This window comes from Aspergillus melleus (genome assembly GCF_016097325.1).
Source record: "Aspergillus melleus strain CBS 546.65 chromosome Unknown contig1, whole genome shotgun sequence".
Classification (NCBI taxonomy): Eukaryota; Fungi; Ascomycota; class Eurotiomycetes; order Eurotiales; family Aspergillaceae; genus Aspergillus; species Aspergillus melleus.
In genome coordinates this window covers 1,628,345-1,655,490 of record NW_025763370.1, presented here as the reverse complement: position 1 = coordinate 1,655,490, position 27,146 = coordinate 1,628,345, and the positions used below count along the sequence as shown (strand labels likewise).

General features: G+C 50.1%; 11 protein-coding genes and 3 non-coding genes across 14 annotated transcripts; 7 read left to right on the top strand and 7 right to left on the bottom strand.

Moving 5' to 3' along the window:
• Positions 1-2,741: 2,741 nt before the first annotated feature.
• Positions 2,742-4,338, bottom strand: YCK2 (casein kinase I; the record flags this gene model as incomplete). The annotated part of the gene is made up of 5 exons (XM_046082287.1): positions 2,742-3,331; positions 3,402-3,807; positions 3,875-4,023; positions 4,079-4,148; positions 4,210-4,338. 5 exons carry the CDS (start codon positions 4,336-4,338, stop codon positions 2,742-2,744), a joined length of 1,344 nt encoding a protein of 447 aa, XP_045938244.1.
• Positions 4,339-6,744: 2,406 nt separating this feature from the next.
• Positions 6,745-6,818, top strand: LDX57_000641. The gene has a single exon. It is a non-coding gene; the product is annotated as a tRNA-Ile (tRNA).
• Positions 6,819-7,255: 437 nt separating this feature from the next.
• On the bottom strand, positions 7,256-7,329 carry LDX57_000640. The gene has a single exon. It is a non-coding gene; the product is annotated as a tRNA-Ile (tRNA).
• Positions 7,330-8,681: 1,352 nt separating this feature from the next.
• LDX57_000639 lies at positions 8,682-8,755 on the top strand. Its single transcript has one exon. It is a non-coding gene; the product is annotated as a tRNA-Ile (tRNA).
• Positions 8,756-9,617: 862 nt separating this feature from the next.
• On the bottom strand, positions 9,618-9,818 carry LDX57_000638 (uncharacterized protein; the record flags this gene model as incomplete). Its single annotated transcript, XM_046082286.1, has 1 exon — positions 9,618-9,818. One exon carries the CDS (start codon positions 9,816-9,818, stop codon positions 9,618-9,620), a length of 201 nt encoding a protein of 66 aa, XP_045938243.1.
• Positions 9,819-10,252: 434 nt separating this feature from the next.
• On the bottom strand, positions 10,253-10,699 carry LDX57_000637 (uncharacterized protein; the record flags this gene model as incomplete). The annotated part of the gene is made up of 1 exon (XM_046082285.1): positions 10,253-10,699. One exon carries the CDS (start codon positions 10,697-10,699, stop codon positions 10,253-10,255), a length of 447 nt encoding a protein of 148 aa, XP_045938242.1.
• Positions 10,700-11,627: 928 nt separating this feature from the next.
• rtt106 (putative negative regulator of DNA transposition (Rtt106)) lies at positions 11,628-13,646 on the bottom strand. The gene is made up of 4 exons (XM_046082284.1): positions 13,435-13,646; positions 12,961-13,320; positions 12,501-12,860; positions 11,628-12,434 (listed from the first exon to the last, which is right to left on the bottom strand). Exons 1-4 carry the CDS (start codon positions 13,538-13,540, stop codon positions 11,839-11,841), a joined length of 1,422 nt encoding a protein of 473 aa, XP_045938241.1. The 5' UTR covers positions 13,541-13,646; the 3' UTR covers positions 11,628-11,838.
• LDX57_000635 (mitochondrial 54S ribosomal protein uL24m) lies at positions 13,647-15,189 on the bottom strand. Its single transcript, XM_046082283.1, has 2 exons — positions 14,729-15,189; positions 13,647-14,640 (listed from the first exon to the last, which is right to left on the bottom strand). The coding sequence occupies exons 1-2, from the start codon at positions 15,143-15,145 to the stop codon at positions 14,005-14,007; spliced, it is 1,053 nt and encodes a 350-aa protein (XP_045938240.1). The 5' UTR covers positions 15,146-15,189; the 3' UTR covers positions 13,647-14,004.
• Positions 15,190-18,814: 3,625 nt separating this feature from the next.
• On the top strand, positions 18,815-19,747 carry rho1 (Rho family GTPase RHO1; the record flags this gene model as incomplete). The annotated part of the gene is made up of 5 exons (XM_046082282.1): positions 18,815-18,882; positions 18,964-18,991; positions 19,117-19,314; positions 19,406-19,540; positions 19,595-19,747. 5 exons carry the CDS (start codon positions 18,815-18,817, stop codon positions 19,745-19,747), a joined length of 582 nt encoding a protein of 193 aa, XP_045938239.1.
• Positions 19,748-21,655: 1,908 nt separating this feature from the next.
• Positions 21,656-22,063, top strand: LDX57_000633 (uncharacterized protein; the record flags this gene model as incomplete). The annotated part of the gene is made up of 2 exons (XM_046082281.1): positions 21,656-21,908; positions 22,059-22,063. 2 exons carry the CDS (start codon positions 21,656-21,658, stop codon positions 22,061-22,063), a joined length of 258 nt encoding a protein of 85 aa, XP_045938238.1.
• A 132-nt stretch (positions 22,064-22,195) lies between these two features.
• On the top strand, positions 22,196-22,438 carry FMP52_1 (Protein fmp52, mitochondrial; the record flags this gene model as incomplete). Its single annotated transcript, XM_046082280.1, has 1 exon — positions 22,196-22,438. The coding sequence occupies one exon, from the start codon at positions 22,196-22,198 to the stop codon at positions 22,436-22,438; it is 243 nt and encodes an 80-aa protein (XP_045938237.1).
• Positions 22,439-23,032: 594 nt separating this feature from the next.
• On the top strand, positions 23,033-23,386 carry LDX57_000631 (uncharacterized protein; the record flags this gene model as incomplete). The annotated part of the gene is made up of 1 exon (XM_046082279.1): positions 23,033-23,386. The coding sequence occupies one exon, from the start codon at positions 23,033-23,035 to the stop codon at positions 23,384-23,386; it is 354 nt and encodes a 117-aa protein (XP_045938236.1).
• Positions 23,387-24,109: 723 nt separating this feature from the next.
• LDX57_000630 (cytochrome P450) lies at positions 24,110-25,057 on the bottom strand (the record flags this gene model as incomplete). Its single annotated transcript, XM_046082278.1, has 1 exon — positions 24,110-25,057. One exon carries the CDS (start codon positions 25,055-25,057, stop codon positions 24,110-24,112), a length of 948 nt encoding a protein of 315 aa, XP_045938235.1.
• Positions 25,058-25,674: 617 nt separating this feature from the next.
• On the top strand, positions 25,675-26,763 carry LDX57_000629 (bZIP transcription factor; the record flags this gene model as incomplete). Its single annotated transcript, XM_046082277.1, has 1 exon — positions 25,675-26,763. The coding sequence occupies one exon, from the start codon at positions 25,675-25,677 to the stop codon at positions 26,761-26,763; it is 1,089 nt and encodes a 362-aa protein (XP_045938234.1).
• Positions 26,764-27,146: the final 383 nt, after the last annotated feature.

Here is a 27,146-nt window from a genome sequence, read left to right as displayed (position 1 = left end):
GGAGGGAGGTAGCGATGGAGGATATTTCTTGTTATATGGGTCTTTCTTTTGGACTAGAACTACTTGGTAGTTAGGACACTGGACACTGGTATGCATGTATAAAGTATATGGTGTATAGGTTTATGGTGGTGGTTGTATCTGCCGGTCTGTCTACCGATCTTGTCACCAACTCCTAGAAACTGTATGTGAGTGGAGAATCTTTGACTCTGTACGGAGTACAAATCTACAGAGTATGTGTGCTGTTATTGGCTTTGTTTTCTTTTCTTCTCGCCTTTTGCTTTTTAGAAAATGAAAAAACGATGACAGAAAGAGAGAGGAATATAAAGTTCAATACTTGACTCACTACAAAGAAAAACTTCGGGTCTAGATCGTGGTCTACAAGGTACAGTCAGTCAGTCAGTCAGTCAGTTAATCCCTCTGTCTCGGATGCAGACAGAGACACTGACTTTCAGACTCAGACTTCATACTTCGTATGTCTGCGTCCAGCCGAGACAGTGACATCGACTGATCTCCTTTGGTCAAGTGAGTGAGATGGATGTTAGACATGTATGTAGATGTAACTGTAACTGTAACTGTAACTGTAACTGTAGCATACTCTACTTCTGGCCAGGTAGTATGTGAAAACGATGATAGACAAGACCTCTCAGTCTTTGGAATAGGGTTATGTTGTAACTAGACGAGGTGCGTGTAGAGGACCTAGGATCGCCTATATACGCATTACATACCTACAGTACATACTTCTCAAGCCCAAGCGAGCATAACACATACGGGTAAATCTGTGTTATTGACCCTCGTCCAGTTATAGTATAGGGAATTCATTCACCTTCCGTGCCTTGGGCCGAATAAAAAAACTTTCTCGACTCGCAATAATAACCACGGATGGACATCGGGATCGACATGTACTTATTCCATGGGTCCAGGTCAACGTTCATTCTCCTTGAAAGTTAGTTTTTACGTTAGCATGATCGTTAAGACAGAGGTCTACGATAGTTATTCTTAAGCATGTTCATAGTAGCAGGTAGCAGTTGTCGAGGAGGGAAGAAATAATGATTGTTGTGTTGACCACGAGACTCTGAGATCTACAGTAACTATATAGAACCTCGAACGGTTGGCACTTGGCAGACATGCCCGTGTCGGCCTCTATTCTATTCAAACTCTCCTGCCAATCAATAACAGGCTGTACTATGCACATGTATTGTACCTACATATGCGCATTGCAGATAATGTTACTGCAACTGCATGAGACCTGTCGATCTTCCAATTAGAGACATACGAATACCTGAGAGTAGAGAAAACAAGCAATCTTCTAACAAACCCAGCCAGGCCAGGCCAATCTCCGGTTTATTGCAGTACACAAAGTTGTATAGAAAACAAGACCAAGGATGCTATCTCGAACATAATGAGAACTCGCTGCTTGACAAAGAACAAGAACAAAACATGTACACTAACACGGACAACACATGCGCACGCAATCAAATCCAGCCGGGAAAACGGAGAGAGAGATATCAAACATAAGGTGTCTGGTGCCTAGGTCCATGTATGTTCGCCTGGCATCCAGACAACGCAGTAGCAGGTACACATCCAACAGCAACATACACTCAAGCGCTACATCCGTCAGAAAGTCCCGGCAGATGAACAAGAACAAAAATCAACAGAGCAAAAAGAGCCACAGGCTGCTTCCACACAAAAGAACTCCTTGACCTGATGAACTTATCTGTCCCTCGCGCGGCAGTTCCGTTGCATTCGACCAACCGCCGAACATGCTTCCTGGTATTAGCCACCAGAGGGACGACAACGAGCCATCAGATATGCCAAACGCCATTCCTGCCACAGAATTAATAGTGATTATCCATCGAAGAACCAGTCGCAAGAAACCGAGACGAGCACAGGCAGAAACACAGAACGAAGCGGCGGAGGTCATGGTTCGAAGAAAAGATAAGAAAAGGGGCAATGCTCATGTAGTCTGACACAATATGAAATCTAATATTAATTGGCTCTCATGCCAGAATGCGGAGGGTTGTAGGAGGGCAAAGGGAAGGAAATGAAGAAAAAAAAAAAGGAAATGGAAAAAATCTCAAAAATTCGCCGTTCCGAGCCGTAGCACCATAAAAAGGAGCGTTCAAGATGACGAGTATGACGATAGACGTAAATAAAGGGAGGTAAAAAGGGACGACAGCGTCGCCCTCAAGTCATGACCGCTCCGCTTCGATGTCCGTTATAATGCCTTGCTAGATGAGCGAAACCGGGCGGAGTGAGGTGGTTTGAAGGACCGCAAACCACATCCATAAATAACTGAGATAGGGAAAGGAAATAGGAAAAGAAAATGGAAGTCAAGGAAAAGGAAAAAGGAAAAGGAGTAGGAACAGCATCTCCGCCCCCAGCCCATATAATGCTCATCTCTGCCAGCAGGGTCTGCAAAGCCGTCCAAATCCCGACTCAAGAAAAAAGAAAGGTGGGAATTGTCCAGGTTATAACCTTATAGATGTTGACAGGTCGTTTCCTTTTCAAACCTTCCACCCCAATGCCCAAGGCAAAAAAGACAATGAAAAAGAAAGTCGGAAAGCCAGCATGACCAGAAAATGATGTCGTAGAATTACAATGTATTTCTGAGGACATAGAGCCTTTAGGGAATCAACCTAAACGGAAAGTTCGCAATAAGCACACGGCCAGACATGGGGCGTTGGTTTCTTTTCTTTTGGTCGATGTTGTTGAATTGGGAGAAAGAAAGAAAAAAAGTTGTTTCACCTACCGCAGCATAGCGCTTTCATCATCTTCTGGACGAAAGTGGGCTGCGGCTCGTTGCTGTTGCCCGGAGCACCTTGCGCCTGTTGACTGTTTCTCGTCGGGTTGGTAGGACTACCGATGCGGCCCGGAATGTTGGCGTTCGAATTCTGGAACTGAGCCTGCGTCGACGCCGTGGGCGTGGCTGTTTCCATTCCCCCGCTCTGGCGCTTGTTCGGCATCCCGCCGGCGACGTTTGGTCGCTCGCGCGTCTTCCCAGCTCCGGCTTTCGCAGGAGAAGGGGGCGGGGGCTGCGCGGCGTTTAAACGGTCGGCCGTGACGCCAGGCCTCTGGCTGCCCCGAAGTTGCTGCGCATGGAGCTCTCGGGCGGATGTGTTTGGGAGTCCGTTGTTGTGGAGATGCTGCTGGGACGAATACGACTTGTATTCCCATCCTCGCCCGTTGTTCAGTTTCATCCAGTCGTACTCGCCGTCCTCGACTTCGCCGGCATTTTTCAGAGCTTGCGTGAGAAGATCTCTCAGGTAATCGTAGTCGGGGGTGTCTTCGAATCCGAGGTTGCGGACATAGGTTAGGTACTTCGTAAATTCTTCTAGACCTAGTTGATTAGTGCGACCGAGACCAATTTATAGGAACTATTCGGGAGTAGTGAATTAAAGTACCTGGATATCCTTCGCACAAGTCCTTGATGGCGGTCGTTTGCTTCTTTTCTCCGATCTTCTCGTATTTCTGCTTGTTGGTAGCAGCCTTCAGGCCTTGCCACGGTAGGCCGCCTCGCAGGAAGTAGAGGAAAACGTGGCCCAAGGCCTCCAGGTCATCTCGTCGCGACTGCTCCCGTCCCAAGTGGGTGTTGATACTCATGTAGCGGGCTGTTCCAGACAGCGACTTTCGCTCACGATAGGGAATATGCTGCTTGGTTTTGGGATCCCGGTATTGCTTGGCCATACCAAAGTCGACGACGTGGATCACGTTGGCAGCTTTCGTGCTCGGGCGACCGATGAGGAAGTTGTCGGGCTTGATATCACGGTAGATGAGGTTCTTCTCGTGGATTGTTTGCACGCGAGAAAGCTAAATCCAAAAGCATCAGTGGCTGGCCGTAATCCCCATCATCTTCGATTCACGGATGTATACACACCATCTGCTTCGCCACCATGACAACGGTTTTGGTAGAGAACCGCCGATTGCAGTGATCAAAGAGATCCTCCAGACTGGGGCCGAGTAAGTCGATGACCAAGATGTTGTGCAGACCCTCTTGGCCAAAGTAATAAACGTTGGGAATACCCGCTGCGATCATGTCAGTTGGAACGACCTTGCTTCCAAGCCAAGCGATAATACGTACGGCACCCGACCAGAATCTTGTATGTCCGGTATTCATCGCGGAGTTGCGGAGCGTCACTCTTGCGTGGTTCCTGGTTCAATTAGTACCTCCGATGCTCCGGCCGCATTCTCTCATCCGGGATCAAGACTAACAAATTTAATAGCCACCTGCTGATTGTTCAAGAGATTCGTGCCCTCGAAGATAACACCGAACGATCCCTCGCCAATTTTCTTTCCCACCCGGTAGTGGACACCCACCACGTTGGACGACGAAGACGCCATGGTTGTAGGACTCTTCTATGAGGGACGAGATGGAAGATCCGAGGAGGGCTTCACCAACGAACGACGGGAGAGGGTGGTTCTGAGAGACTCGACCAACGACTCGGCACGTGAAAGACTAGTCTGCAGGTAGACCGACATGGTCAGTAAAGGGGATCGAGGTCGGACTGGTCGGGCACAAATGGTGACGGGGGTAGGGGAGAGGCATTCGAGGGGAGGGATCTCACAAGAAGTCTGGCGTTTAAGGAGCTGGACCATTCATTCACGAATCCGATATGCAGGTAGAGTCGAGCCGAGGGAGGACAGCAAAACGAGGGCGAGTTCGGATGACCGCGCCGGTGGTACTAAGCGGAGAGAAAATACTATGGGGGGGAAACCTCCAGACAAGGTGATTGACAGGAAGGGCGTGATAGGAACTGGCGAAACTCGGGGGCCGACAGCTGGGTCTGCGGGCTGACAATTCGGTACGAATGCTGAAAGGGGAGGGATGAAGGGGGAGGGAGTTTTAATAAAAAAAAAAGAAAATTATAAAAAAGAAAATAAAGAAAGAAGAAAAAGCGAAGAGAAAAAGGACTCCCGAGGACTAAACCAACTGCGTGGCAGTACGATAGACCGCACTGGAGCAGCGGTTGACGAGGATTGGGGGGGGGAACAGAGGGAAAGTGGAAAAGGGAAAGGAATGAGGAGAAAACAAAAGAGGGAGATGGGAGGAGGAGAGCGATGGAGAGCGATGAGTGGATGAGTGGATAGCGCGAAGAGAGCAGAGAGAGGGAGAGAGGGAGAGGGAGAGAACGAATGGCCGGGACGAGGATGGACTGACTGACACCAAAAAAAAAAAAAAAGGGAAAGCAAAATGAGGCGGAGAAGGCGATGAGGGAGTTACCGTATCAAAACAGGCAGCAGTAATTTTCATCTGCTCTACAGTAGAAGAATACCATACGATACCTACACCCCTACTGGTTAGGTACTGTACCCGAGGAACTTACATACATACAGGACAGGCTGTGTAAATTTCCCTCGAGTATCTATACGGTATCCGTACCAGTGTCAGGGGATGGGCGGTAATTATTTCTACCCTTTCTTCTCTTTCTTCTCGTCTTCCTCTTCCTCTTCCTCTTCTTATTTAGTTGCTTCCTCCCCCCCGGTCAATAATATTGCACCTATTTATCCCCATCCCCTTCCCCTTCCCCTCCTCCCCTCTCCCCCTCCGTCTTCTTCCTCCCTCTCGACTATTTATCTATCATTCCTCCCCCCCGTGCAAAGCGGAAATCTGGATTCCGGCCTGGACTCGTCCTGACCCAGGGACTACTTTAAACTACTGTCTTTAGCGGCCCCCTTAGCGCGTGGGCTGTTGGGCGACGAACGGTTGAGAGCTGGAGACTAACCGCGGCCAGAGTGGGTTCTGGCCAGCTAAGAAAGCTGTCGACCCTGTTTCCTTTCTCCCTGCCGGTGGTATCATTGATGTCACCGACGGACCCGACAAACCTGAACCGGGCAGCCATGAGGTGATGATCCCGGAGGAGTCTTTGATGTCTTGTGTAAGGGATTGGGACGCTTCTCATTTGTTACCATGGTTACTTCCTCTCCATCTCTTTTTCTCTCTCTCATGCTTCCATTCTGTCAGGATCTGAGTTAAACCAGAAAGGACTGCAACGCCGGAATGCCATGGATCCATGGGAATTCCATCTGGTATGGTAACCCTAGGGGTGTGTACTACTAGTCTACTACGGTGTACAGTCTACAGTGCTACTACTCCGTAGGTAGGTAATTTTAATCTTAGTCTTACTATTTAATATCCGTCCAAAGACTCCGTCCGTATCTCTAGTCAGGTACCCTAATTAATCCGCACAGTAGTCAAGTGGCCGTAGACGCTGCGCTCAGCCAATTCGCGTGCTCGAATTGTCGCCCCCGAATTCTTAGCGGCCGAGGGACAACGCCCATGCAAACTTATCATCGCTTTGTCTTCAGTCTTCAGAGGGGAACAGACAGCCTACAGATTACTGCAAAGCTTTGAGACATGGCAGTGATCGGAGTACCGTATCCATGGCGTATCGTACCATCGATACAGCCACCAATAATGGCTCTATTATTTGCTGTAGTCCGATCGTGGATCACAAAATCCCTAATACTTTCTGGGTTCAGGGGGCCGAAAAAGAAAAGCATTGACACAGTCGATCCCGGTGATCGGGGAGCTCCGGACTCGACAACGGGCGCTCCATGTGAATCGGGAGACTTGGGAATGTGGTCGATAGAAGAGAGAGAGAGAGAGAGAGAGAGAGACGGAGTAAACAATGCCAGCAACGAGTCACTTGTCACTTGTCATTTGTTGGTCCCGCAAGATCGAACGGTTTGCCAGTCTGCAGTTTTAGGCTTATATCGTCAAACATTTGGCGGCAGACATCAACAAGCGGTCCCATAACTCAGTCGGTTAGAGTGCGGAGCTAATAACTCCGAAGTCGAGAGTTCGAGCCTCTCTGGGACCAGCAATTTCTTTTTTTGGTTATTCATTTTTTTATCGTACCTTTAGGTCCTGCAATGCTTCTACCTAATTCAGGTACGGACATCTTCCATTGACCATTCTAGCCAATTATACAGTGAATGCATCGAGGCGGCATCGCTGTACCACAAACGCTGCTTACGGCGTGTCTTATCAGGTGGAATAATCCCTTAGGGCGCTGTGAACCACGGACCTAGCGCAAGCCCTCGGCCCATGTAGCCTGACCAGGATTTTTTTTTTAGAGCCGTCTATCCCTCTTTCAATCCTAGAGCCTTGGCGGGACCTGACAGATGCATTTACGGAGTACATTGACGCCCCCGGAGCCGGCAAAAAGCCGACCCTCCTCCTATCTTTCGGATATCGTGGTCGGATCGAATGAATTGGCAGGCACAGAAGAGAGACAAAAACAAAAAAAAGAAACGCTGGTCCCAGAGAGGCTCGAACTCTCGACTTCGGAGTTATTAGCTCCGCACTCTAACCGACTGAGTTATGGGACCTTGATGGGATGAAGGCGCCGAACTTTTGCATCCTTGTTCCCAGTCATTTTGCACATCCACCTGGACGGGACTATATCGTTGACTTTAATGCCGTGTTTCTTGCTCATAGGGATTGGGATCACATTAGGTTTTCATTCTCATCTCATTGGCACGTTACAGATTATTCACACATGAAATAAGTGTAGGTTATCTTCATGTGTTGGTAAAGTGCTTTTGGTGGGACTAACACCAGGAAGACTTCGAATACCTTACTACTGAATCCATTGATAATCAGACGGCATATAAAACCGAGCCAGATATGAAAAGATTCCTAGCATCAGCACAGCCTGCAAATGCTTGTGTATCTATTCCATCCATCCTGTTTGTCAAAAAAAATCTCAAAACGCATGGATACCATGTCTGGCTCGGGCATCAGTCCAGTACGCCCTGGTTCAGGTTCCCCGGCGGAATCTACCCTTAAGGTGTCACTAGGGCCGCAGAAAGGATAGCACTGACAATGGTCTTGTATGTGCGAAGAGATCCCCTCCCGGGACAGGATGAATGGGGTAGACGGTCATGATGACCTGGCGAGTCAACTAAGGCATCTGTTCTGGATCTCTGCCGTGCGGAGCAGATTCCCGTGTTAGATATGTATGAGGGGGCGGGGGTGAGATCATGGTACGGTTCTGCATAGTATATCTAAGTCCTGGACGGTCTTTGTACTCTTTTCTCATCAAGCTACTAGGGTAACTCACTCATTTGTTTATTGGATGCCTGGGGTGTAGACGGTCAGGTCAATTCACCAGTTGCTTATCCTAAATGGCAACACCTGCAACCTCTTCTTCCTCGATAACCACCTTCGTAGTCACTCTGTTCAATTGCATCCACAGATTTGGTTTTCGTGGGTGGCTTCCCGGCTTCTACTTATGCGAGCCACGATGATGACCCGCCAGTATATATCAACCTGTATCTCGCGGGTAGAGTAACCGGCCAACGGGCCTTCAACGAAAATCCCCAGAGCAAGGCTCCACCGATAAGCCAGGGATAGGGTATGTATATCAGCTCAATGTAAATGGACTAACCCAACGAGCCATACCAGACCACCAGAAAGAGAAACCGGCTGGCACGGGGATACGACTAGCCGCCGTGCACGCAAGAATCACAGAGCGAAATGGAACAGGTATTCACCGATATGATGCATACACCATGTTCTTCTTATGAAATAAGCTTAACAGACCGAGTCTCCATCGTCTGACACATCATGGCAAACACCACCCGAGGGAAGTAAAAAAAGGCACCCGTCCCTGGACAATTGACACCGAAGTATATCCTAGATCCATAGAGCCAAAAAATAAGCGGCATCATCAACAAATGGTCCCATAACTCAGTCGGTTAGAGTGCGGAGCTAATAACTCCGAAGTCGAGAGTTCGAGCCTCTCTGGGACCATTGGATTTCCTTTTTTGCTTCTTTTAAATATGTTTTATCACACTCCGTCTATCATCAATTTATATTCCAGTTTTCTTGCACTGCCCTGCCCCATCTCCACTTCAAATTGTATTTTTATTCTCTACGGAGTAGTACTCCATATGCACACCGCCAGGATAAGCTGAAACGACCAGCACCCTTCCTAGCGCCTCACGGAGCCGTCGATCGGGGCCTGACACACGAAAAAAGAATAAAAAAAAAACGGTCAAAGATGCCAGGGCCATGCATCTGACACGTCAATGGACACACCCACTCCCCACTCGGATTGGAGTTTCGAATGTTGGCCGATCGTGAATGGTGGTCGACCGCTTGCCAAATCGCCTGATCTGACTCCGTCCTCTCCACGGAGTATGTACGGTGCACTCATTGTCCTTGGTCTGAAACACATTGTCAGGCCAGCTCTGGACGGGGCGTCTACACATGTTGAGGGGTCATTGGTTTACGTTCGATGACTGCGTGGTTGTGGAGTCGAACTTCCCCTCCTCCATGGTGTGTGACCGAGACATGCCTAGTCATAACTTGTCTGATTGTAAATGGAGACGAGTCGCTGAAGATACGCATGCATACATAGTACACGATCCACACAGACCGCATTGACCCAACCAGGAAAAGGAATTCAAGGGCAAAACTGAAGAAAAAGAACAGAGTGATCATCGCCAGAACAGAAAATCTTCCCCGACCATCAGGATGCACGATTGGTCTGGATGACTGGATGATACCTCTACTCGATCGAGCAGTATGCAGGATGCACTCGCCACAGCTTGAATCATCGACACAAAGTACACTGTCACCATAGTATTACACAGTATGTTTGGGTTGCTAATTACCACGCCGTTTCCTCCATCATCCAAGGATGCTGGAGCAACTCCGTCGTTGACTTTCGTGCCTGAGGGTCTCGCTGCAGCATCGAGCACAGGAACGATGCAGGATCCTGCTGCACGTCCATAGGCCCCCAGTTGGATCGAAGCCTCTCCTGGAGGAAGAAAGCAAACGCCTCGAACATCTGAGGGCTGTGTCCCATCATATTGTCGACAAGCCTTCCATGTTCTCGGTCGATCTGTTCCGATGTGCCTAGATCTGATACCGGGAATAGCTGCTCATTTGTCGCTAGTTCATATATCTTCAATATCGCAGGTCATTAGTCTACTGTCCACGGGAGAAAACAGGATTGGACAGCCCCCCTAGGGACATCCTGAGGAGGGGAAAAGTGGACAACGTTACCAGACAACCCAAGGTCCAGATGTCAATTCTCCAATCCCAAGTTGTTCGCTGGATCAATTCCGGCGCGCGCAAAGGGATCAGTGTCACCGGCCGCTGTGGACATTGGTCACACCATGCAGCTGTCATCATCAGTGAATATTGATGCGACGAGAACAAACAAAGGGAGGGCTGGGGAGGAAAAGTTTACCTCCGCCCAGATCGCCCAACTGAACCAAGAGATTGGCAGGGTCAACGTCCTCAAATGTCACCTGCCCTCTCTGAGAAGCCATCAAATACTCCGGCACGCTTCGATCTCTCCGGAGCCCGTTCGAGGGCTCGACGGACACGAATTTGGGAGGATTGATGAAGCCGTCGCAGGAGGCGACGCCCTCCAGAACAAACATGATGTTTGCAGGTTTCAGATCTGCAAACCACGAGATTGATCAGTGCCCGGACTTCATTTTGTCTGAAACCGTGGGATAGGTCCTTACCGCAGTGAATGATGCTCTGCGAATGGAGAAAATCTAGTCCCAGCAGGATCTGTTTAGCAATCGCCTGAACACTGCTGATCTGACACGGTTTGCCCGCGCGAACCATTTCCTTGCCATCGGATATCAGTACCGGAAAGACAAGGCACAGGTGAGTACCGTTGGGGCCGTGATGCTCGAAGTGATCCAACAACTTCACGACATGCCTTTTGCCCATATGCTCCAGGCCGGGGTCCGACAGGTGCCGAAGGATCTCAAGCTCCTTGTTATCCTTGGATGCGGCGGCTTTGACGATCTTCAAGGCCACTTGCTGCTCCAACCTGCAGTTCCACAACCATGGGCGTCAATTCGATCCTGACCTATCCTCACAGGATTCAACCACAAGGGTGATTTATACATACCGTCGATCCCAGGCCAACCATACCGTCGACGTCTGACCAAAAGCCAGCTTCCCAACGACTTCGTATCGCCGATTGAACACATCGTTTAGGTGAACTGGATGGTATCCCCCGGGGTGGTAGTCCTCGATCGATTCGACGACGTCATCGATTTTCTCCACGGGGCACATACTAATGCCCTCTGTAACCCATCCCATTTAGAAGAACGGGACATAAACCGACAATTTATATATGTATAATGTAGATGTATGTATAGAAGGGGAGTCAAGCGAACGATAAACGAAAGTAATAATGATATTATGCAGGTGGAAGGGACATTCTGATCTAGTTTTCGGTCCTTGACGGACGAGAGAGAGAGAGAGAGAGTTGCGCGCGTGCGAAGTATGCGACAGAGAAGGAAAGTAAGTAAGCTACAGTGGAACAGGACGGAGGTTGTAACCATGGCCCACCCATTGATAGATGATGAAACTTTATATCACAACCTTCCTATCTGGGGAACCATTCTGTAATAGATCGGGTCTTTGGGGAAAGTGTATCTGACCCGTTTTTTGCCTCCGTGCAAAAGTGCTTGTCGCGTGCCCATTTTTCCATGGCTCTACCGTTGTAGGCTGTAGGGTTTGGTTTCCTCTTTTCTCTTTCCTTTTTTCTTCTTCTTAAAGGTACCGATATAGGTGATGGAAATCTGAAAGAAATGTGACAGGAAAGAGAGCTCTGTGATCATAAATAGTGGATTGATTGTCCTGGGTTGTGTCGCGTGCCATTCTCATACTTCAATGTCAAGGCCTGTGTAGTGTTACATCTAGGTAGATAAGAGGACATGTTCTCCGTCCCACAGAAGCCCTAATTACTTTTGCCTCCCTCCAAAAAAAAGAGTTTCCATGGATGCCTTAAGCTGTGTCCCGGACAATCTATTAGAAAAAAAAGTACATGCCCCGCCATTTCCTCGGGGTAAATCAAATCACAGCTGATCGTCTGGAATATCTTCCGCCTGACTCCCGAGCTCATCGGCCACGAGGTCTCGATCTCCATCGTCGTCGTCATCGTCATCTTCGTTGTCGGCCCGGCCCTCACCGTCTTCACTGTCTTCACCGTCACTGGAGGAGCCGCTGCCGTCGCTATCGGAGTCGCTACCGGGATCGTAGTCCTCTTCGTCTTCATCTTCCTGGTCCTCGAGCTCGCGCTGTGCCTTTTGTAGTTCGCTCTCCTCCTCACCCTCCCCGGCGACCCCTTCCCCGGTGGTGGTGGTGTTCCCGTCCTCGGTCTTTACGCCGTTGATGTTATACCGCTTCGCGCGGCGGGCCTCGGCGAGACTGGCGTCTTGAAGGCCGTGTTTCTTGATGTAAGCGTCGATGCCGCTGAAGTCGGCCTGGTCGATCATGGAGAATTCGAATTCCTGTGTCTCCTCGCTGGCGAGCGGACGGGCCATGACGTTTAGGTTGAATGTGCGCTGGAGGACCGACGTGTAGGAGATCGAGTCGATGGTTTCAAAGGCGAAGAAGAGCAATGGCTTCTTGAATCCGAATAGGATACCCGTAGACAGAAGGAATAAGTAACCTGTCGCAAAAAAGAGATAATGTATTAGCACTCGGAGGCATGAAGGGAGACATGAACTGTTCATACCTTCTTTACTCCCACGGAACGCCTTGACATGGTATGCCTTCTCGCCCTTGCGATGCGCCTCGGGCATCGCACTCACGAACTCCCTCTCGTCCGGACGCACCACCTGCGTCTGCGAGAGGTTCTCGTTCAGTGTCTTCCGCACCAATTGCTCGGCCGTCTCGCCCTCCGTGGTCGCGATCTGTTGCCCGTTCCCCGTGAAGGCGCCCGCTTTGGGAGGCCCGTCGGCCACCGTCCATACGATCGACTCGGGTGCAGGCTCCCCGTTGGGGGGAGGATTGATGCCGTCGCCGTATTGGGGAATTATGCAAAAGTTGGTTTGACGTTGGTTTTTCTCGGGGACTGGGAGACACAGGACATGTTCTGGATTTTGAAAACAGTATAATCAGTACGGGATCAGAATCAAAATAGAGGGGAAAACCGAACGCGAAAGAACAGATAACAGGAAAAAGGAAAAACATACGTATCTTATCCCACGCGACCCCAAACTCAACCTCCTTCGACGTCTGATTCCTCGCGCGCAGAAACCCGCGCCCGGCCGTAGACTCCAGCGTCAACTTTTTCCGCTGCGGAATAGCAAATGACACATCCGGCATGTAGAATTGTAAAGGCAGGTCGGCTTTCAAGTCTCCCGGCGTTTGGGCGTTGCCGGTGGCAGCATCGCCCTTTTCGAGTTTGCGTTTCTTCGCCGCAGGGCCGTCGGGGACAGCGGCGGCGGCGGCCTGTACAGGTTGAGGGATGATGGGGTTCGTGTTCCTGGCCAGCAGGCTGGAGGTGTATCGCGCGATGTCCTCGAATAAAGGTATATATTGCGGGGTCGTTCCTGGAGAAGAGGAAGGGGACGATTAGCTTTTTTTTGTTTCATCCAGCGCGGGATTGGAAATCCTTAGGATTGATTCGCGCAGGGACCGGAATCGCGTTGGGGAAGGGGACGCACCGATCGCCTCGTAAACTCGTTTCTTCAGAGAAGGTTCGGCGGCAAAGGCATCTTCAATGGCCGGAATACTCTTCGGGGTCGAGGAGTTGATGGTGGCAAAGGCCATGATTGAAGAAGGCGATCAACAGCAGAAAAACTAAAAGCAAATAATCATACACATTAGGCAGTTGGTGGGAGGATCGAGAGAGGTGGGTTGGAGAGAAGAGTTCAGGGCCGCGGATAAGAAAGAAGATGGGATGCGAAACTCACTCGCTCTCGCTCCCTCCCCTGGTGGCTTGTCGACCCGGCGCAATCCACACGCAATCAGGGGGATTCCAGTAATTCCTCCTATTCGCCGAGCTGCTGCGATCTAAACAGGGCTGGATAGTTACTATGTACCTAGATAAACTGTCCCTTAGGCCAGGAACACAGCCCCTACAAGTCTCGCTGGTAGTAAATCTTATACAGTCATTTCTATGCTACAGGAAATACAGCTTGTATACACGCGTGTGGGACAAGATATGGAAACGAAAAGAAAACAAAATATTAAAGAAAATCCCTCAGCCAAACAGATCTTTTCGGACCCCTTCCTCAAGCCTTGTTTGCCGTCTTCCCCTTCATGAACTCCTCAATGAATCCAATCGTTTGGGTATCCATCAGGTAATTGCCGTTGGCGTCCTTTCTGGCCTTCAGATTGGCTTCCTTCTTGGCCCGGATCATGGCCAGGAGCTCTCCCTTGGGTGTCCACAAAGACCTGCTTTGAAGGTATTCCTTTTTGTAATCTTCCATCTTCTTCGCCTCCACCCATTCGGGGTCGTGCCTTGTTCGGTATTTCGAGAATTTGTTGCGTAGTTCGTCCATGACGCTGGGAGGGAACGGCGAGTTGTGCAGGGACGGAACCCACGTGGGCGTCTCAACCTCCATACGGAGAGTGTCCCATTCCTCGTCCTTCAGGTTGAGCGGCTCGTTGCGAGGCCACGGGATCTCAATGTTCTCGCCGGCAATGTATCGGGTATGACGGGGAGTGTTGGTAGCGTACTCGCGCTCCAGGAAAGGCTCTCCGCCGCGAACGTGGTCGACCAAGACGTCTCGCGTTTGGCCGGTGGCCGGGTCATCCAGAGCCACCACCAGTTTGACGTTGTCTATGGAGATCGGCAGGCTCACTGTTTGAAAGGGGGTCTTGCTGCCGTATTGTTCGTTCAGCCATTCGGGGAAATGTACGTCGGCCTGTAAGGACACCGGTTCGGTCAGTTCACGAGTTGCCAAGCGGAGAGAGAGAGGAAGCCACGGCGCCCGGGAGAAGCAGCACGCATACCATGTTCAGGTCTTTCACCGTGACGGTCTCGTTGGATTCATCGACCCGAGTGACCTCGTTGATCTTGCCTTTATCCTTGCCCTTGATGATACACACCCGGTCGCCGGGAGCAATGTTGATATATTTCCGGCGGAGGTGCTTGGGGATGCTCGGGGGGTTCATGGCCTGCGGACTCAAGGCACCGAATGAGGCACCATCGGGTCCTGCGTCCCGCTGAGGCGCCAGGGGTCCTCGCAACCAATCTTCGCGGCGGCGTTCTCGCTCGGAGCGGATGGCATCGAGCTGTATGCGGTTATAGGCGAACCGCTGGCGCAGCGTGTCCTTCAATTCCTCGCGCTCGGCGGTTTTGGCGGCGCGGATGGCCTTCCGTTGAGCCTGGTTCCGGGCCAGGGCCGTCCTTCGAATAACCTTCTGCATCGTGACGGGCGTGTGTCTTGGGGTGGCCGGTCGACGATTTCCGCGGGAGCAACTGGAAGTAGCCCGATGGCCGCGAGGGAAAATTGCGGCCCTGAAAGATCACGTGGACACAGTGCACGGGCCACTGAGAAGTCCGCCTTTCTTTAGAACAAGAAGGTATATAATTGGTTATCTTTCTATCTTCGGTCTAGTTTATGCTTAAACCGTGATGTAGAAAAGAACATGAAGTGCCTGACAGCCTACATCCTAACTAAATTCTGTTCGCCTGGGTAGGATTATCCATGAAGTGTCTGTATCGATAGCATCTCGGTCGTTCAAATAGCCATGCGGTAGGTGCTTGCTGCCAAAAGAATGCTACTACTTATGCTCGAGACTTTTACTGAGGTGTAGCTAAGTTGATCATTGCTGGTCTTCTCTTCAAACCCTCAAGGAAGGAAGAGAGCAAGGGCGACCACAGCAAAAGAACGACCGGGTCCTATCGTCCGACATCAGACAATGCAACATGGAACATAATTTCCGTCCAGTACCAGGTAATCCTGGACATGTGTACGGCGAACTCCGTACCTTCTTGACGGACAAATAGCACAGGATCGGAAGCCCCGAGTTTACTACTGTACACCTGTGTTGAGAAGACACGTCAAGGGCCGGCGGCTCGTTTGCCCCAGATTCCCGTCGGCATAGGCCACAATATATGGCTTGATTCTGGTTCGTTGCCACTGCCAGGTAGCTCGTATTGTCTGGATGCACTCCGTACGCTGGATCTGCGCCCAAGCAGGATCTACGCCGGGACGCGCGAGGCCTGGATTTTAGCGTATCATTCCACAGCAGGCCCTAATCGAGAGCATATGATAAATCCCTCGGGAAGGCTTGATCCCTTGATGAGCATGCAATTGAGAGAGACCGAAACGGATTACGGAGTTAAGGGGGGGCAAAAGCAGAAAAACAAAAGCAATAAAAAAAAAAAAAAAAAAAAAAGGGAAACAACACAGGAAGACACAGGAAGAGGCGTCGGTCCACCAATGGGTGCTTCACATGACAAGAGCGTACATGTAGGCATCAGCTTGCACGCAATTCTGCCAATCATGATGTCATGGTCAATAGAAAGGATAGAATCGGCAAAGCAATGCAGTGAGACCGCATGCTCAAGGGATTTTGGCTCCTATCAGAGGATGAGTCAGTGGCACGTCCTAGGCCATGTCAGATGTCGGCTGCAGTTGGCTTCTGAAATAAACATTGAAACACGAACGGGGCCCGTTTGTGGCCTGGGAGAGAAGAAAGGGAAAGGAAAGAAAGAAAAACAGCCGGGGCTAAGCGGATGGAAGAACAGACCAAGGATGGGATTTTGATCTGGCCCGAGTCATTGGGGGTTTCGGTTTTATGCTGGAGATGGGAGGAAGCAGCAAGTCCTCCCGCTGTAGGAGAAGGAGGAGAAGATACATGCGACTAACGCAGAGCTGCGCCAGGATGTCTGTAAGGCGCGCCCGCTGTGGCTGGTGGTTTCCCAGGTACAAGTATAACAGTACAAGACGGTATCGTACGTCGTAGTGAGCTTTGCCTGATTTGCTGCCTTGTCGCTCAGGTTGACGTTGTCCAGTATTAACTATTAATACTCCGTACTATACGATAATAAAGGGGCTGTGGCAGATCCCTCTGCACCGCCACGTATGTTTATTTATATAGTCAGTTTCAGCGTACGGTTAATGTTATACGGTACGAACTACCACCAAAGTACCAACTACGGAGACCTGAAGTGTCGTTGAAGTGGGCGTGCCGATGGGACCCGTCGCTAATCCTGAAGCTGGAATGGCCGGGGAAAACAAGTCGAAGGCTTTAGCTACTAGACCAGCTCCTCCTGACAGGACAAGAGCGTGATTAAAAGTAATCATCTCCCGTGAGACCAGAGTCCGTCCATTCTGATATCCTGATAGCGAGGTGTCCGTGCAAGCCAAGCATGTGTGTTCCTGGTCATGACTCCCTGGACAGCTGGAAGATTGCAGGTTTGGCCTATCGGATCGGGTCTAGTCAACATGGAAGGTCCTTAACATAGCTCTGTATAAAGACCGTCTCATCTTTCAGACTGGAGCCATGATATCAATCATTAACCCCGAGCGTCGAGGGAATCCACCAGCTTCTAGGCTCTAGCACTTAGCTAACGGTCTGACGTGTCCACGCAATAATGAAAATCTGTTGAATGCTGCTGCTGCTGTGTAGCACAGAACTTCGTGCACATACGTAATGTCAGTTGTTGAATACCTATGTGGATGCTCAGAGTGCTAGGAGTGCTAGTCTGGCTGCGAAGGAAGATGAGGAAGATGAAGACGATGACATAGACGGCATTCGGAGATAAGTGGATCGGAGGCGATGATCAGTATCCATACGGTGTAGAGAAGAGTTACGGAGGAGCAATAATATCCCATAGTCAAAGAGAATGAATCCAGAAGGAAGAGGAAAGGAAGAGGAAGGATGTCAAACCGTCAAAGTACCGTTTACCAGGACGATACTACAGTACATACGGTAAGGTAATGAAAATTACGAGGATGACCCGGTTTTTTCAGCCACGGTGGCTTCAATAGGAATGGACGACACCAAAACTAGGCATCGAAATAAGCTGCGAAAAGGAGGTCTGGAAATGTATTGGATCCCCTTTTCTTCTTCCCCCCTCCTCTCGTTCATAGAACTAAGACATCCTCCACACGAAAATAGTACACAGTAGGAGAACTACTTGAGAAGTAGAAGATCAAAGGCCAAAGTTAATTATCTCTTCGGAGCACGGAGTACCAAACCACAGAAACCGAAAAAGAAAAAAAAAAGAAAAAGTAAAATTGAAAATATTCACAGCCACATAGCTTCAAGCTGATGGGGCTGGGCAAAACATCGCTTGCCAACCGTTTCAAAGCTTTTAGTTACCTAGTTAATTTGGTTAAGTTACTTAGTCAACTAGGTACTTCGTACAAGACCAGGGAGCCTCAGTAAATGAGTAAAGAAAAGGAAAGAGAAAAAGAAATAGAAGTTAGAACCAGTCGGAGAACAATCACCCGTACGAAAGAAAGAGATAAAAAAAAAGATAAGGAAATTAAAACCAAAAAAAAGAAAGAAAAGAAAGAATAAAAAAAAAAAAAGCACCGGGGCCGACCGATAAGTTCAACCAGCTTGGGCTAAGTTAGTGTAAGTTACTGACCTTCCCATACTCCCCGTACAGCCCAGCGGTTATTGTCCTTCCCTTCCGCCCATCCATCATCAATTCATCCCCGTCCTTTCTTTTTCCTCTCTCTCCCCCGTCAACCAACAAGCTCCCTCCACCCCCTGGAGACTTCATCATAATCTATTCTATTGTCGTTCCCACCCACCCATTCACTTTCTTGTTGTCAAACCGAAACTCTGGTTCCTTGAGTTTCTCTCATTCATTCTCTCTTCGCTTCTCTCTCCTTTCCTCAGTATATTAATCTGCGCCGTTGCACTGCACCGTATGTGATCACTAACCAACCTACCGAACTAACCCTTTTCCTCGGGCGCCTGACCTGTCCCCTTCTCAGCCTTTGCTCCATCTTCCCACCGCCCATCATCCATCATCTCCCGCAACAAGCCTCTCTTCCTTCCCCTATCACTTTCACCCTTCCTGAGGATCGTCTGTTCAATTTTCATCGTTTGCTGATCCGCTTTTCCTCAAAGATGGCTGAGATCCGTCGCAAGCTCGTTATCGTTGGCGATGGTGCCTGCGGTAAGACCTGTCTGTTGATGTAAGTTTCCCTGATTTATTGACACCCCGACCTGGTCGGGAAAGAAATGAGCTTCGGAACTGATTTCATTCTCTTCGATAGTGTCTTCTCCAAGGGTACCTTCCCTGAGGTCAGCTGCCCCCCTCTATTATCGACTGCCATCCGGAACAACACTCCCCCCTCGTGATCGAAAGCCGAGATCTGGAGAGCCGGATCCAACCTGACGGACATCAAATTAACTGATCCCTTTCTCAGGTCTACGTCCCCACCGTCTTCGAGAACTACGTCGCCGATGTCGAGGTTGATAACAAGCACGTTGAACTCGCCCTTTGGGATACGGCTGGTCAGGAAGATTATGACCGTCTCCGCCCTCTTTCCTACCCCGACTCCCACGTTATCTTGATCTGTTTCGCTGTCGACTCTCCCGATTCGCTTGACAACGTTCAGGAGAAGGTGAGTCTTGATAAGCCCGACCGACATCTTTCTTCTCTCCTTTCTATAAAAGGAGGCAAATCCGGAGCAGATCGGCTGACCATATCTCCAGTGGATTTCCGAAGTTCTTCACTTCTGCCAGGGTCTTCCCATCATCCTCGTCGGCTGCAAGATGGATCTGCGTCACGACCCCAAGACCAACGAGGAGCTGAACAAGACTTCTCAGAAGCCCGTCAGCCCCGAACAGGTAAGTGCCCTTGCTGTGTACCCAGCGTCCGGACCGATTCTGACGTGCCACTAGGGTGAGGAGGTTCGCAAGAAGATCGGTGCCTACAAGTACCTCGAGTGCTCTGCACGAACCAACGAGGGTGTCCGTGAGGTCTTTGAGGCCGCCACCCGGGCCGCGCTCTTGACCAAGACTCACAAGAGCAAGAAGAAGTGCACCATTCTGTAAACTAGTTTTGCCTCCTTCGTGAAGGGTCTGTTTCATGCGGAGATTATATGAACGGATAAGCGTCTCGACTATTTGGTTGTTTTCTTTTACTCAGAAGGGGTCTTCCGTTGGCGTGTTCCGATATGTGCCTGGATGCGAGTGTGGATAATGTTCAATCACGGGCACATGAGGGTTATGGGATTATCTGGCTATGCAGTTGGTCGACTTTCTGATTTTGCAGACGTTGTTCTATTTTTTCTATTTTCTTATTTCTAGGGAGGCGTTGTCTTCATAACCTCGTGGGTTTTTCTTCTCTTTTTCCAGCTCTCCATAGCGCCTACGGGGCAGTTTCTTTGATCACCATGGCAAGACACTTTCGGATTTGCTGGCAAGAGAACAACAAACGGTCATGGCTACCCCGGAGTCGGTGCATGATCGCAAACGGAGCAATTGAGGATGGGCGTTTTTTCCCTACGTGTGTCCACCGGCCCGTCAAACGAATTCATCGGGAGGGTCTGGAGCGAAGGAAGTCGGAAAAGTCGTGATGGGCAATCGTTTGATGGTTCTATCGAAGCCTCGTCTGTCTTCTTTCCCGCCAGAGTCGAACTCGCTTCCTTCTTCCGGTTAGAAGAGAATGAATGCATTTGTCTTTGGTGCTTGGGCTCTTCTGCTGCTTCGTTTTGACCTCGAGGGCGCGCCTTATGGACGGGAGGCGCGGTGACAATCTGAGACTTAAAGGGAGTCCCCAAGTACAAACCACTCAGTTATTATCTACTATAATCAATGCTCTTTTGTGCCGCTCAGTTTCCGTTTCATGGCGGGTCTAGTATGACATTCGTATCCGAGGCCACCCTTCATGGCATGTGATATCACATCCCTTCGTACCGGGGCTGAAGCACGAATCCACATCATCATCCCCCACCCCTTCTCGTCTCAATTCCAATCCATCGACTGGAGTTCCTCTCTTTACGCACGATAATACTTATGATGTTAATAACCCACTACAATGACTGACGAAAAAGGTGTATACTCATTACGGTGCCAACACTGGTACCATCTGTCAAGACATTACACTGCATTCCAATAGGTAGGACGTACCTCCACCATCGAACCTTGGAAGGAAGTCTCCCGAAATCCAAGCACGGCCCTGTCAAATGTGATTGACGCTGTCTGTGACGAGACGATGAAACCGGCCTTAAAGGAGATTGGAGTGGGATGGGGACAGGGTTGATGCTTTCCTCAACATTTGTTGATAAGAAGCCTGATCGTCTACACTCTGCTCTCTATTGATTCACATTCAGTGAGTAGGAATGGGAAGCTGATGAAGCGAGCTCTTCGACATTAATGTTTCGGGGGGGGGGGGGAGTTCATATGGTGACTGGGATAGTATTCCTCCTGTTGTTGTTGTTGTTGTTGTTGAATTCGCGCGATACACTCCTGTTCTCCATTAGGAGCGGAAAAGTCTGACTGACCAAATGCCTCAGTGTAATTGAAGGTATAGGTAGCGGCTCAAGGATGTCCATATTGGGAAGGTTGTTGTTCTATTCGAATGGCCACATAATCGAAAGTGGAGAGAGAAAAGGAGCACTCGAATCTGATATTGGATATTTTGTTTACTCGGTTAAGTCTTTCGAGAATTGTAGATTGAGCTATATCGTAATACTAGACCCATTACATTTCAGGGTCTTTCTACAGCTCCGGTACTTAAGTAGCTAGTCCTTCGACCTGATTAGACATACACCCGTCAATTTAAGTCTGATTACCCAAAGCTTAAGGAGTTAACAAGGTAACTGAAATAGGAAATAGACGCGAGATGACGAGCAAGCTTTGGACGCTGACTCGCGTCACGGGAAGTTTGATCCATATATAGTTCAGCACTCCGATGTCAAACCGTTGTTCCTCAGTTGCACGTTTCCCCTTCCATCCAAAATGTTACTCGCGGCGGAAGTAGGCGTCACCGGTCTTGTGGTAAGTGGTCTGCCATCTCCTCCTGATCGATATCTGTATTCAGAGGTACCATATAATGAACAGGGCTCTCACATTCTGACTACACTCCTTGCGCAACCCTCTATCTCCGCGGTTCACGCATACTCTCGCAAGAAGCTGTCATCAAGACCCAAGCTGACCGTCCTCGACAATGCGGATTCCAGCGCATGGCCATCTATCTTCCCCTCTAACGCACGTATCTTCTTTTCGGCAACTAGGCACAACGCGCGCCCAAGCTGGCAGCCTCAAAACCCAACGCATGATCGACCTCGGCTTGAACCTGACGCTCGCGCAAGCTGCAAAGAACGCCGGAGTGGAAACCTACGTCCTGATTTCCTCGGGCCAGCCTGACGTAAACAGCCGACTCGCCTTGCTCTGCATGAAGGGCGAACTCGTCGAGGCAGTGAAGGCGCTGGGGTTCAAGTATACGATAATTTTACATCGTGGGCTGATTTGTCGAGGAAGAGGGCAGATAGACGGCCCATGGAGGCTGTTGCGAGGGGCATTGCGGGCTTCCTGGGACGGTTCCAGAACGGTGCGCTTATGCAATCGTGGGCGCAACATGCTGAGACAATTGCAAGGGCAGCTGTGAGTGCGGGTTTGCAGGCCGTGGAGGGGAAGAGGGAGCCGGGGGTTTGGGCTTTGCAACAGGCAGATATTGTTCGACTGGGATGGGAGGCGTGGAAGGATCCATCTAGTGGCGAGGTGGAACGGGGCACTGCCTGAAGTTGCCATCTGGATGGAGTTTAATGTCTGTTTGTATCGTCTAGGGATTCTATATAGTCATCATCTTTCATCGGATGGGATGCCCTAATTCTAAGAGAGCTATGGGGACACTGATTCAGCGGCTCCACTTAGACTTTGCCTTCCGACGAGTCAAATCGACGCTCAAGGTAGTTCACAACTTCACAGATCAGTCCGCTGAATCATTGCTATTCATTGCTTTCAATGTATGCTCTATGGACCACGATACTTCCGGACGAGCTGTCTATCTACCACTCGGAATCTCGACAAATCCGAGTCCCCATGGCGGCATCAACAGACCCGAATCCGTGTTCTCTCTCGTCGCAGTACCTTTAGGTACTATATATAAATAGGTATGTCGAGGCTGGTCCTTGCCACGGAGTCAAATCGTTCATCACGGGTATGTTCTTGAACGACATTAAGCCCGAAACATCGAAGACGAACTCATACCCTGCTGTCGCCGCTACGGGATCGACATCGTGATCTTCAACCCCCTCGCCGGGAGGGTTCTTCTCCGGCAAGTACAAGTCCACGGAACTGCCATCCGACGGTCGATTCAGCAACAACCACCCCCTTATGGGACAGATGTACCGAGACCGATACTGCAAGTCCAGCGTGTTCAGCGCCCTGTCGTTCCTGGAGCCCCTGGTGACGAGACACGGTCTTACGCTGGTGGAGGTGGCGTTGCGGTGGTGTGTGCATCACTCGGCGCTGCGGGTGACGGATGGCCAGCATGGGGTTATTACGGGGTTTAGTAGTCTGGGTCAGTTGGAAAGTAATTTGGAGGATCTGGAGAAAGGGCCGTTGCCCGAGGAGCTTGTTGAGGCGTTGGATCAGGCATGGTATATGACCAAGGCTGATGCTGCGAGGTTTTGGCATGGAGAGTTGGTGTATCAGTATGATATGCAGAAGGTGCTGTTTGGGAACTAGACACGGGCTGGGAGTCTGGGTTAGATCTGTTATGGGTTGCATTGGAGTTAGGGGATGAATTATAGAAGATAGTCATAGATGAGTAGTTGTTCTACTACAAAAACCCAAAACTAGACATGGCCATGTCGCACTGGGGACTGTTCAAGTGAGAGTTGATCTGTAGAAGATAAACTGTTGTATAGCTTAGTGTGTTACTAGATAATGTAACTGGCACATTCACAATCAACTGCCGTGTGCAGTGGACCTTCAATGCTTAGAAAGTACGTATGTACATTTTTGAATGCTAGATATACTACTGTGAATGCTCCCCCCCCCGGAACAGCATCATAGATATGCTAAACACAAGACAACCAAAGAGCGCTTTACACATTAGGGTTCCTCAAAACCAACTTACATATCAAAGGCGGTTTCTCCCACAAAGTATAAGTCTTCTGGTCCGCCCACTGTCGACTCTCCTCGCAAATCTCCATATCAAAGTTCCACAACACACGGGCAAGAATTACTCGCATCTCAGCAAACGCCAGGTTCCGCCCAATGCAGTTCCGTGGCCCCGCAGAGAATGGCTGAGGGACGTCACGCTTATCCGAAAAGAACGGCGAAGCTGGGTCGGATTTCGCTTCGGGCAACCATCGCTCGGGGAGAAAGCGCTCTGGCGCATGGAAGTTAAGAGGGGACTGGTATGCGGCTAGTTGGTTGACTGACACCTTTGTCTATATCGAGAGGTTAGCCACTGGTTCCTAATCTCCGAGGGGTGGGGGTTTCACTCACCCGAGGGGGAATCTCATAGCCTGATATGAAAGTCGAGGTGAGGGTCATGCGTTGCAGTCCGGTCGGAACGGGAGGATACATTCGGAACGCTTCCTCAATGCAAGCGAGCATGTAGGGGAGGTTAGTAGCCGCAGAGGTAGAGATGATATCGGCCTCTGTCTTCATGGCGGAGCGAACCTCCGTCATCACTTTTGCGAGCGCATCAGGGCTTCGTAGAAGCCAGTATGTAACGCCGGAGAGTAAAGTGGCCGTTGTCTCGCTGCCAGCAATGATAAGGATATTAGCATTAGCGACGAGCTCTTCGTCACTCAAGCCGTCCTTTCCGCCACGGTGCCGCAGCATCGAGTCCATGAAGTCGTCGCGGTTGTAGGCAGAAGAGTTCTGAAGTCTTTTCTGGACCGTGGTCCTGGTGTGCGCATGCTGCTGCTTCCGTGCATCCAATAGCTTCTTAGGCACGAGGAGAGACAAGAGTTTGAAGAACACAGGATAAGCATCGCCTGTCTTGACGAATGGGATGAGCTTCACGGACTCAAAGATGGTCGTAACCCAATGGTGATATTGCGAATTCTCCAGACCACCAAAAGGCTCCCCAAAGGCTAAGTCACCAATGATATCAAAGGTGGTCAAGTTGTACCACTTGACGAGGTCGACTGGCAGCTGACTCTCCGCAATATCCGTCAACCGAGAGATCAGTCTAACGATATACCCGTTCATGAGGGGCTCCTGCGCTTGTAGGGCCTTGGCAGAAAAGGCGTGAGATAGGGCTTTGCGAAACCGACTATGGTCAGCGTCATTGGAGCTGATGATGTCCATTGGGTTGCTGACGGAGGTCTTTACTTTGGGCAACTGCTGGTGACCATGTCCGTATATGGCCTTCCACGCTTCCGGAGTAATGAAAGACATTTCGTCATGGCTGTAGCGCACCACAGGGCCGTACTTATTATGAAGCTGACGCAAGTCACTATCCAGCCGTCCTCGAATCGCCGAAATATGCCGTGTGATTGGAAAGACGATCCAGAGTCTGGGTCCAGGAACACGTCGCAAGGAGTGGAGGTAGAGCGAGTGTATAGCGCTGAGGCAGTAATAAAGAAGAAATATGGCAAGACCTGCCTGCACAGTTAGAGAATGCAACATACTGATTGGGGCAAGAATCAGTCGCAGTAAACAATTTTAGCTGTAGGGATTTGAGAGAAATCAGGATGAGACTGCAAGGGAATATTTAACTCTAAAAGATAAGTACCACCCATTGGGGAAGGAGGGTGGTAGTAGTAACAATGTCCTGACTTCTCCGCAGATCATTTAGATGTATTCTCCCGAGCCGGAATACTAATGCCCTATGACTATGCATATGAATAGTGCAGCGTACCTTGTACTGTGCCTGGGAGTATATCCATGTGGGTCGAAGGGCTGAATCAGCGCCGCCGATCCTGAATCATTGACTCCATCTCGGCGGCACAAACTTACCTCTTCCTTTCTCATTTGTCAAAGCCAGCAGTCAGAGATTACACCTGCATGGCGAGATGAATTCCCAGAGACAAACTATCTCCTTGACCTCGTCCGAGAGGAAGCGTCTTCGGGACAGGAAGGCTCAGCAAACACTAAGGGACAAGAGGGAGAGCCGAATTCGGGGCTTGGAAGAAAGAGTATCCTTTTGTGACAGACATCATGGGAATATCGGGACCCAACAGGCCAACCAGAACGTACCAACCCAGACGGAGAAGCTCTATTACGAGAACGAGAGACTGCGGGCGTGTCTCGAGTCTCTACGAAACGTACTCCACTCGTGGGACGACGAAGATGACGACGGCCAGTCCGCACCAAGAGAAAGACGCAGACGGCGCCCAGGCATTGGTGCAACGGAGCCATTGATTCCTCCTAACCGGCTCTTCATATCTGCAGAGCATAGCCAGCCGGGAATACCAATACCGACTACTACTGCTGTCTCTCCGCGCGAAACCATACCCGGGATCCTGCCCAGCGCTACCCCCATCTGGTCACTGGTCCCCGTGAACACTAACGCCTCCATCGTTTGCTCCTGGTTCTCCCGCCCAGATCTGATCGTCACCTGTCCTCCGCAGCCATCGCCTCTAGCTCTACTCTACGGAACCCGACGAAACTGGCTCGCTGACGAAATCCACCGCTCCATCCGGCTCCGCGCCATCCGGGATTCGGAGTGTCTCGCCGTGGCCTGGCTGGCATACAACTACAGTAAGTGGCGAGTATCTCCAAGCCCAGCGACATTTGCACGCCTCGTGAGCTTCCAGAACCCGACCCTAGCTCAGCTCCAGCATGACCATCCCGTCGGCATCGATCTCCTCCCCTGGCCGCAGCTGCGTTTGAACCTGGCTCAGAACTGGCACAGATATGACTACACGGAACTAACGAGTTATCTGAGCTGCTGTATGAAAGTGCGGTGGCCCTGGGGGCAGGAGATTCTCGAACGGGATGAGTTCGATGAACTGCAAATCCACCAGGAGTTTCTCGACGTCTTCACCAAGGAAAGTGGCTGGGGATTGACTCCGGAGTTTATCAGCAAATACCCGGAGCTGTTGGAGGGTATGAATGCTGAGACTCTGCGGTTTCAAATCACGGTGGGACAACCAGATTAGACATTCGATCAAACTGGGAGCATGATACCAAGATGAATAGTTCAAAAGACATGCTAGTTGGATCCAAGATGCACGTTCCATATGCTGAACACAGCGTCATAAGTGGATTACTTCATCAGACTGCTTGGACTATAGAGTGTTGTAATGGTGCTCATAGGGGTGAGCTCTTAACACTTCAGAAAAAGAAATCGGTACAGTGGGTTTCAAAAGAGCTAGCTGGAGCTCACCCCGTTTCGACTGGATTGTGTTTACTTTAATACAAGGATCCCTCTTGAGGTAGACCAGGCAGGAAGGCACTGTGGCGGACTCGAGAGACATGTGTTCTGTGTTGACTGTTAGGCAACATGGTGTAAACTTTACAGGATGAAAATAGAAATAATTAC